The following is a 9,946-nucleotide window of genomic DNA, read 5'->3' on the forward strand; positions in this document are numbered from 1 at the left end:
TTTACAGTTCCAACAAGTCACATCATTTCGAGTCCTCGACTGACTCCTTTTCCTGTTCCCGCTCCCACTACCTCTGTTATTTTTTCTACCTCTGACCAAATTCAATTGTTCACTTGATGATTCCCTGGAATTTCTTCGTCTGACGTCTTCGCCTAGAATTAAATCCTGAATTCCCTCAAAAGTGAGCTCTTTCGATCCTGAGGAACTAGTAACGGTTGTAACTGTTCCGGACCAACTGTCAGGTAATGATGATAACAGTAGTAAAGCTTGAACTTCGTCCTCAAATTTTATTCCCACTGACCCAAGTCTGGATAAAATCGAGTTCAAATTGTTGATGTGTACTGTAACTGAACTTCCTTCCCTCATCCTCGTGTTGACTAGCTCCCGAATCAGGAAGACTTTATTTGCTGCCGACGGCTTCTCGTATATATTAGACAATGCCTCCATGATTCCCTTTGCCGAGGTCTCCTTCAAAATGTTGAAGGAAACATCCTTTGACAACGTCAGTCTAATAAATGTCTTGGCCTTCTTATCCAAAATCTCCCAGTTTGCCTGTGTTATCGCCTCCGGTTTTTCACCTAAAACTGCGTCCAAGTCTTTCTGCACGAGCAAATCTTCAATTTGCATCTTCCACCAACCAAAATCTTTCCCATCAAACTTCTCAATCTGAAGCTTACTGTTTTCTGCCATTTTCTGAAAGATTAGGGGCTAAACTGTAATTTTCTGAAAGTTCAGGGACTAAACTGCAATTTTCTAAAAGTTCAGCGGCTAAACTGCAATTTTTCAAATCTGCTACAGTGCCTGCTGACGTCATGCTACAGTGCTTGCTACAGTTTCTGTTGACGTCACCGCTGACGTCGTGCTACAGTGCCTGCTACAGTGTCGTCTCTCTCCGGCAGAACTCCGGTGCTACAGTGTCGTCTTCTCCGACGGAACTTCGGTGCTACAGTGTCGTCTTAGTGTCGTCTTCTCCGGCGGAACTTCGGTGCTACAGTGTCGTCTTCTCCGGCGAAACTGGTTTTTCCGGTAACTATTCCGGCAACCTTTGACCGGCGATTTGGACGTCTTCCGGTGGTCAAAAAATTCAGAAAAAAATATTTTCAGAATCTTCGGAACGAGACCTTTCCAACGGTATACACCAAAAACTGAAAATCACCTTCTGGAGCTAAAACTTTGCTCTGATACCACTTGTTAGGATCGAGACACTTAACACACGACTCTAAACACACACACAGCTCACGAAAAACAAGAACACAAGGATGAACACGAGGGATTTAACGTGGTTCGGTCCTTCTCTGACCTACGTCCACCGGTAACTAGGAGTTTATATTTCTTGGTGCTAATCTGCACTCACTCTTTGTTGCTTATTTTTACAATACAGATGAGACTCATATATAGAGTCTGAAGTAAACAATTGAACAAGAAAAGCAGCCATGAAACATGCATCCGGGAAATATGGATCACCTCTCCTTTTCCACCTTTTTGACTTGCTTTTCTTCCATGTTTTCTGCCTTTTGACCAGCCCAATGGCTTCACACTCAACATATTATCTGAAAAAGATCCAGGAATTAGTAAACGAAAAGATGAAGTTGTTAGCAGAGTAACAAGAAAAAGAAGAATCAAAGCTCAAACCTCCCATTGAGATGATAAACAGTAAGCCGATGGTGATCAGCAAGCAGATGTTGGAAGAGTTCATCACGAATGGGATGAATGGCAAAGATTTGAAACTCGTGCTCAAGAAACTACTGTATGAAAGTGATCTGAGAAAAAACCAGAACAGGTTGAGTATGCCAATGAATCAACTAGAGAAAAATATTGAGTTCTTGACAGAAAACGAGAAAGAAGATTTGGAGAATGGAAAGGAGTTTGAGGTGGGATTGTTGGGGCCAAGATTGAAGAAGCATGAGAAACCGATGATGATGAAGATGTGGAGATTGAAAAGCACAAGCAGTTATGTGTTGAAGACTAATTGGAATGAGTTTGTGGAAGAAAACAAGAAGGATTTGAAGCCACGTTCAGAGATTCAGGTGTGGTCTTTTCGTAAAGACAACCAGCTGTTCTTTGCTCTTTTATACGTATAGAGAGTTTTTAGTTTACTTATGTTCTTTCATTCAACTTTTTATATTAGATTAATAGATAGAGAAGACTTAAATTTTATCTGATTGGATAGAGAAGAATTAAATTTTATCTGATTGGATTTGAAGCCACATTCAGGGTATTAATGTTATCTGATTGGATACTTGATTATCGGAGGTTGTCTATGGATTTAACAATTAAATTTTGATATCAGATTTCAAAAACATGATGTCTATTAACCCTAAATCTTTTAAGTTTTCCGCTTAAGCTAAAAAATTTGATTCGCTATAATCAAATACATTCTTTATAAACATAAAATTCTGATTGCGGAAGATGGCCACGAACAAGTTTAATTGTTGTTCATGTTTGAAGATGGAGAGAAATTATGGTATCAAGAGCCTCTTGATTTCCCTCCCTCTCTTCCGATTCTTCTCCCCTGGTTCTTTCTTTTCTTCTTTCCCACTTCTGTTTTTTTTTTCTCTTGTCTCTACCTGCTGCGATGGTTTCTTCCTCATCATCTTCCCATCATTCTGATCTCCCCATGAACACCCTTCTTCACTTACTCGCCATCAAATTATCATCAACAAATTACCTACTGTGGTCAAACCAAATGACGCCTCTTCTCACTTATCAGGGCTGCTAGGGCATGTCGATGGTTCATCCTCTCTTCCGACCAAATTCACTGATGCAGCAAAATCGGTTCCTAATCCAGCCTATCATGAGTGGATTTCAGCAGATCAACGCACCGTTCTTCTCCTCCATGCCTCCCTCACGGAGGAAGCGTTTTCTAAAATCGTTGGTCTCTCAACTGCGCGGACTATCTGGGTTGCCCTTGAACGGGCCTATGGGAACTCTACGCACCGTTCTTCTCCTCCGTGCCTCCCTCACGGAGGAATCCTTTTCTGAAATCGTTGGTCTCTCAACTGCGCGGACTATCTGGGTTGCCCTTGAACGGGCCTATGGGAACTCGTCCATGGAGAGAATTCAAACCCTGCGTGATCAGTTGCGCCATCTTACCAAGGGTAATCATACTGTTTCTGATTTTAGTAGACGATTTAAAACCATATGTGACCAGCTCTCGGCTATTGGTCAACCTGTTGATGAATCTGACAAGACCCATTGGTTCCTGTGTGGTCTTGGGGCTACATTTGAGACTTTCTCTACAGCTGTCCGCGCTTCCCGTGTACCATCTGCTTTTCGTGATCTGCTGACCAGGCTGAGGGACATGAAATGTTCCTCCAATCAATCCATGGATCTTCCTCCCCTGTTGCCTTTGCTTCTCAACAGTCACATCAGCACCCACCATTGGCGTCTCATCAGCCTAATGTTCACCCACCCCATTTACAGGCCCCATCCTTCACCCAACACGGCTCTTCTCCTAATCCTGGTTTTCGTGGCAGAGGTGGTCACTCTCCTTGGGGTGGCCATGGTCGTGGTCGTCGACCGCCTCACTGTCAACTTTGTCGTGTCAATGACCACTACGCAAACACTTGCCCTCAACTTGCATCCTTTGCTAATGCATCACCTTCTCGTGATTCTGATCTTGCGACTGCGTTTCATGCTCAATGTCATGTGAACACTCCGGCACTGGATTGGTATGTGGATTCTGGGGCCTCAGATCATATGGTCTCTTCTTCTGCATCTGTTACTAACTCCACACCTTTTGTTGGGGATGCTTCGGTTCTCTTTGGTAATGGCACTTCTCTCCATATCTCTCGTATTGGTACTTCCTCCATCGGGCATAATGTTTGTTTAAATAATGTTTTGGTCGTTCCCAATCTTACCAAAAATTGATTGTCTGTTAGTAAACTAACGTGTGACAATGATGTGGATGTTGTTTTTTCCCGCAATCTGTTTACTATTCAGGACCGCCCAACGAAGGAAGTGCTAGCTCAAGGAACGTGTGATCACGGGCTATATGTGCTATCCGCTGCTCCACAAGTTCAAGCTTTTTTTGTTCAACACAAAAATAAAGGTTCTTATGAATTATGGCATTCCAGATTGGGTCACACTTCATTTGATACTATTTCATTATTACGTAATTTGGGACATTTGGAGGTCTCTTCTATTTTACCAAAACCGGTTATATGTGCACCTTGTCAATTAGCTAAATCTTCTCGTTTACCATTTGAGCTTAACGCAAAACGTGCTTTACATGTATTGGACGTGGTCCATTGTGATTTATGGGGGCCATCTCCCGTTCTTTCGGTTAATGCTTATCGCTATTATGTGTCGTTTGTTGATGATCACTCACGATTCACCTGGTTTTATCCTCTCAAAGCAAAATCTGAGTTCTTTGGTGTACTTGATACATTTATGAAGTTTGTTCAAACTCAATTTTCCACTAAAATAAAAACTTTTCAAAGCGATGGCGTAACTGAATTTTTGAACAATAATGTAAAAACATTACTTAGTGACAATGGCACGTTCCATCAGATTTCGTGCCCCTATACTCCGCAACAAAATGGTCGTGTCGAACGGAAACATCGACACATTGTGGAGACCGGGCTTGCCATGCTATTTCATGCTCGTATACCCGCCTCGTATTGGGTCCATGCTTTTGCATCCTCAATATACATTATAAATCGATTACCTACGAAGGTTCTCTCTTTGAAGTCACCATTTGAAGTTTTGTTTGGACGTGTTCCCTCATATGCCAATTTTAAACCATTTGGTTGTCGGGTTTATCCGTATTTACGGGACTATTCCTCCAACAAGCTTGTTCCAAGGAGTATTGCATGTATTTTTATCAGCTATAACCCCCACTATAAGGGTTATCAATGTCTTGATCCGGTCACATCACAGATTTATATCACTCGACATGCACGTTTTGATGAGTTGAGTTTCCCGTATAAAGACCTACCTTCCAACACACCTCTCTCCACCCTCACCTTTCACACATTTATCAATGATATACCTCCACCCGTTATACCCCCATCACCTACTCCTCCTACACCACTCACCCCTCCTCAACCATCTACGCCATGTCACTTCTGTCCACCTCAACCACCGGCTGGTTTGCTTCATGAACCACTTCCCTCGGTTAATGAATCACCTCCACTAGATTCCCCATCGTCACTTAACTCTCCATCCTCGACACCTAGCACCCCATGCCCCACTCCTACCCACATCTCACCCTTATCCCCTAACCCGCCATCCTCTCTCACTACCGCTGCTCAACCGGCTCCCACCACCACTCATTCCCAAACCGGGCACCCAATGGTCACTCGTGCTAAAGCCAGAATTTTTAAACCCAAGCATAGAGCCGATGTCTCTGAATCTCTTTGTTATGGTCTCTCCCATGCGTTATTTGCATCAGGTGATCTGATCCATCATACTCAAGCTATGAGTGACACTAAATGGGTTCATGCTATGCGTATGGAAATTGTCACACCCCACTAAAGCGGAAACACGAGGTGTGGCAGTACAAAGGGTCTCATAGCAAATGTTTAAAGACAACACCAACCATAGTATTAAAAATCATTACAAATTTACAATGAGTTTGAACAACTTTTTAAAAGAAATTACAACGTATTTAGAAGTCAACCATGCAAATGCTCCTACAAGTGTTGTGTCTCTACGTGCCTCTTACTAGATGATTCCTGAAAAAGCATGTAAAACGAGTGTCAACTATAAAAATAGTTGGTGAGTACTCACAGATTAAAAATAATATTGGTTTCAAGAATCGAAATAAAAGTTTTGATAAAAGTTTCCATAAATAAAAGTATATTGCTAAAATGAGTTTTCAAGAATCGAAATAATATTCGTTGTTACAAGGAACAAAACATTTCATTGCTAAAACAAGTATATAAGTTTTCAGTAATAAAAGTTCGTTGCTAAAATGAGTATACAAGTTTCGTTGCTAAAATGAGTATACAAGTTTCGTTGCTAAAATGAGTATATAAGTTTTGTTGCTAAAATGAGTATATAAGTTTCGTCGCTAAAATGCGATGTAAGATTCGTATGTGCATCAAGTTTCCATTCATGAGTTCACAACCCAAGCCTAATGACTGAATCGTGCCCTATTGACTACTATGTGTATCACAAACATAGTGAATAAAATGGTAAAATGCACTCAAGCGAATCGTGCGAGTGAGGAGTTGTCTACCTCCTGATAGCGCTATCCATAATAACCATAGGCTCAAAAGAGTTAATGAGTTGTGTCTAGAGATTACAGGGACTTAACTGCGATACAGTCCTCATGAATTAAAGTAACATACACATACATACGAAATATAGCAACCAAGTTTCATACGAGTCAAAATAAATACAACGAACATAAAAAGTTTAGGACATGCTTTTCCACCCCAACAACATTTAAAAACTGAAAATAGGGGAGTGGTGAATACTCACAATGCATTGAGATGATGCAAATGATGCCTTGATCTAAGTTCCACTTGTACCACTACCGAATCCTACAATAATGGTATACGCTAGTGAGTCTCTGGTCGAAATCTAGTGCTAACATACTTACTACTACAATAGAATTATGTCAATATTGTGTCAAAATTTAATATTGATAAGTTTCAAACATTTTTCTGAAATGGTGAAATTTTATAACTCATGTGATTAACACAATTTTGGATATTAATTTTCCAGATTTTGTAATATTAATTAAGGGTATTTCAACACATTTAAAGGGGTTTTAAGCTCCTAAAAATCCAAAATATTATCAAACAGTTTCCAAAAATTGTCAAACTTTGCATTTTCATTCCAAATACATTAGAGATATTCCAGAAATTTTCCCTTGAATTTTTGATGTGATTAAGTATTTTTCCAAATTTTTAAGCCTTCATAACAATATAAATTCGTGAAAAATAGTATCCAGATGATAACAATTCTCAAACTTTTTATAATACTGCCATTGAAAATACTTAAGCTGGGAAAAATGTAAAAATGGATTTCTAAACTGTTGAACTCAATCTTATGATTTTTGTGCATTTATTCTAATAAAAATTGAAATAAATAGAAAACAGTTTACAAAATTGCCCAAACATTTTGTAACACTGTTATTATACATATAGAATCTGTAAAAAATATAAAAGATATTTTTCAATTAGTTTTGCTATTTTTCTTTGTTTTATGCTCTTGAATAATCATTAAATGGTGAATAATTACCAAAGAGTTAAAGTAAATTACCAAAATTTTTGTAAACTCCATTTACAGTTTAAATAATTGGGAAAAATACCAAAGGTGGTTTTTATCTATTGGATTCCGATTTTGTGGATTTAAGTGTATTTAATCTTAGAAAATAGGAGAAAAATAGTATACTGAATAGAAAAATCATCACAATTTTTATTTAGAGTTCTAATATACTCGAAGATCTTCTGGTAATTTTCATGAATTTTTGATGAGTAGAACTATTTTTCCCATTATTAGTCCATTATAAATACAAAAATCGGGGGAAAATAGGAATGCATTATGAAAAATTCTGAAAATATTGTTCTGAGTCTTACACATAGGGTAGGAGCTGCAAAAATTATTAGATACCCTTTTTCACATTCCTTAAAGTGGTTTTATGATTTATTTGAATTAAACAAAAAGAAAATTCAAAACCATAGCAAACAGTAACAAAAATCAATGAAACTAACTGAGATGTCATCATTCACTTTAGGGGTCATCCACGAATTTACCTAGGATTTATAGACCTCATAAAGTATTTTATATGAATTATTGCCCTATTTTCTTGCAATAATTATAATAATTCGAGAAAAATGAATTATTTTCTTAAAATTTGTGGAACATCTCATTTTGTTGATGGAATTCTGGGAAAAATCGGATTTGATCAGAAAATAAGTTTTAGATATTTATTTGGGAATAAATCCTTTATGAATCTATTTGAATGCTTTTTAACAACAAACTTTGATGATCAAGCCTCTAAGCTTGAAGATCATCACATGCATGTTGGTTTTTGGGTGAAATAATATCACCATAATCATAAAAATCGTGTTTATGAACATGCATGTGAATAATCCATCCATAGAATGGTGTAGAAGAAGAAGATATGCAAGAAAACTTGAGATTTTGAAGGAAGATTGAAGGGGGGATGAAGGATTTTCGTTTTTACCTCAAGAACAACTTCAAATGTTGATGTTTTTTAGTATAAAGGAATGAACTTTGCTGCCAAAGTTTGTGGTTTAGGGTGAGGGAGAGAGAAAATGGTGTTGGGGATTTGAAGAGTGAGAGAGAAAAGTAAAGAAGATGGTTGAGTGTAGGAGTGTAGGATAAGGGAAATGATTTAATTTTTTGGAGAAAAGATATAATAGGAGAGGGAGGACGAAATTTTAAGAGGAAAAAGACCCCCCTCTCTCTTTCATTTATTTTTTTATTAAATCCCTTCAAAAATTTTATAAAGTTTCAAACTTTTTGTAACACCCATAAAATTGAGCCAATTTAAAACATTTTAATTCATTCAAAAACCATTAAGTTCATACATCTCGTTTTCAAAATAGTTTGAACATCAGAGTATCCCCCAGAACCATATCACATATATCATAAAACATGAGGAGCGGTACGATCAAGCCTTCGCCTTGCCACGATCTCCTGAAGTACCTGAAACAATACACTGAAACTGTAAGCCCGAAAGCTTAGTGAGTTACCCCCAAAATACCAACCACACATAAACATACTCATAAAATATCATAAATAGAACAGCCATGCACATCGGGTCTACTGTGTGACTAGTCCGCCCGCACCGGGCCTTCAGTCCACCTGGTCCACCCTCCGAGTCTAGCCATGTACATCGAGTCTACCGTGTGATTGGTCCGCGCGCACCGGGCCTTCAATCCACCTGGTCCACTCTCTGAGTCTACAGTATGACTGGTCCGCCCGCACGGGGCCTTCAGTCGGCCTGGTCAGCCCTCTTGGGGCCTTCAGCCTATCCAGACCGCTCGCTGGGCCTATGGAATATCCGGTCCGCCCTAGGTATGTTGGCCTACAGCACAAAGCAGGACCCGCCTCAACCCAACCCCCATCAAACAACCATGTGCACATAAAACAATCAATCACATAACTAATCCTTAACCAGACTATCAGTCTAACAGATCACATAGCATATCAACATCCTAACCAGGATTCCGACCTAACCGGTCACTAGCATAGCATTACCCTATATACCGGGTACCGACCTTAACCAGGTCACTAACATAGCACCATCCTAATTACCAGGATGCAAATCTGGCAAAGCAATAACATAACCAACAATACCCGGATTTCCATCCGATAAAGGGTCGGCCTTGGTGCCGTAGACCCTGTCGATATAGTGAGGATAACTCACCTGCAATTGCCGACTGAAAAGATAAGACCAAGCTGCTCCGACCACCAACACGATCTCCACCACAGAACACTACCAAAGAACCAATTCCATAAATACCAAAATTACCATAATACCCTTGGAAATCAAACTGGTCAACTCTTGGTCAAAGTCAAAATCCTCAGTCAAAGTCAACCTTCATAACTGACTCTACTCGCCGAGTCAACCCGTTGACTCGTCGAGTCCTTATACTCTGAAAACTCTTAGAACACGACTGAACTCGCCGAGTCACCCCAAGACTCGTCGAGTCCAACGATCTCCGAGTCCCATCCTGCTCATCTCACCGAGTCACCTCCCGACTCACTGCTTCGAGGTTTAACCAGAAAGATTGGGGTTCTGCACCCAGACTCGCCGAGTCCAAGGCAATCTTCAACAGACTCGTCGAGTTGTTCTTCAACTCACCGAGTCCATGCACATGTTCATACAACTCGTCGAGTTCACCCATGTGACTCGCCGAGTCTCTTCAGTTCTCAATCCATACAGAGGCTTTTCGAGCCATGCAGGGGTTCCAAACTGTAGATCCACCCTTCTAGGGCATAACCCCTACGTAAAGTTGCA

At 39.8% G+C, this 9,946-nt stretch overlaps 1 protein-coding gene across 1 annotated transcript; it reads left to right on the plus strand.

The window, feature by feature from the left end:
- The first annotated feature begins 1,643 nt into the window (after positions 1-1,643).
- LOC145104339 (putative B3 domain-containing protein At3g24850) lies at positions 1,644-2,081 on the plus strand. The gene has a single exon (XM_079041605.1). It carries the CDS (start codon positions 1,644-1,646, stop codon positions 2,079-2,081), a length of 438 nt encoding a protein of 145 aa, XP_078897731.1.
- The last annotated feature ends 7,865 nt before the right edge of the window (positions 2,082-9,946 follow it).

The sequence above is a fragment of the Lactuca virosa genome, chromosome 4 (assembly GCF_052849685.1).
Source record: "Lactuca virosa cultivar CGN04683 chromosome 4, Lactuca_virosa_CGN04683_v6, whole genome shotgun sequence".
Classification (NCBI taxonomy): Eukaryota; Viridiplantae; Streptophyta; class Magnoliopsida; order Asterales; family Asteraceae; genus Lactuca; species Lactuca virosa.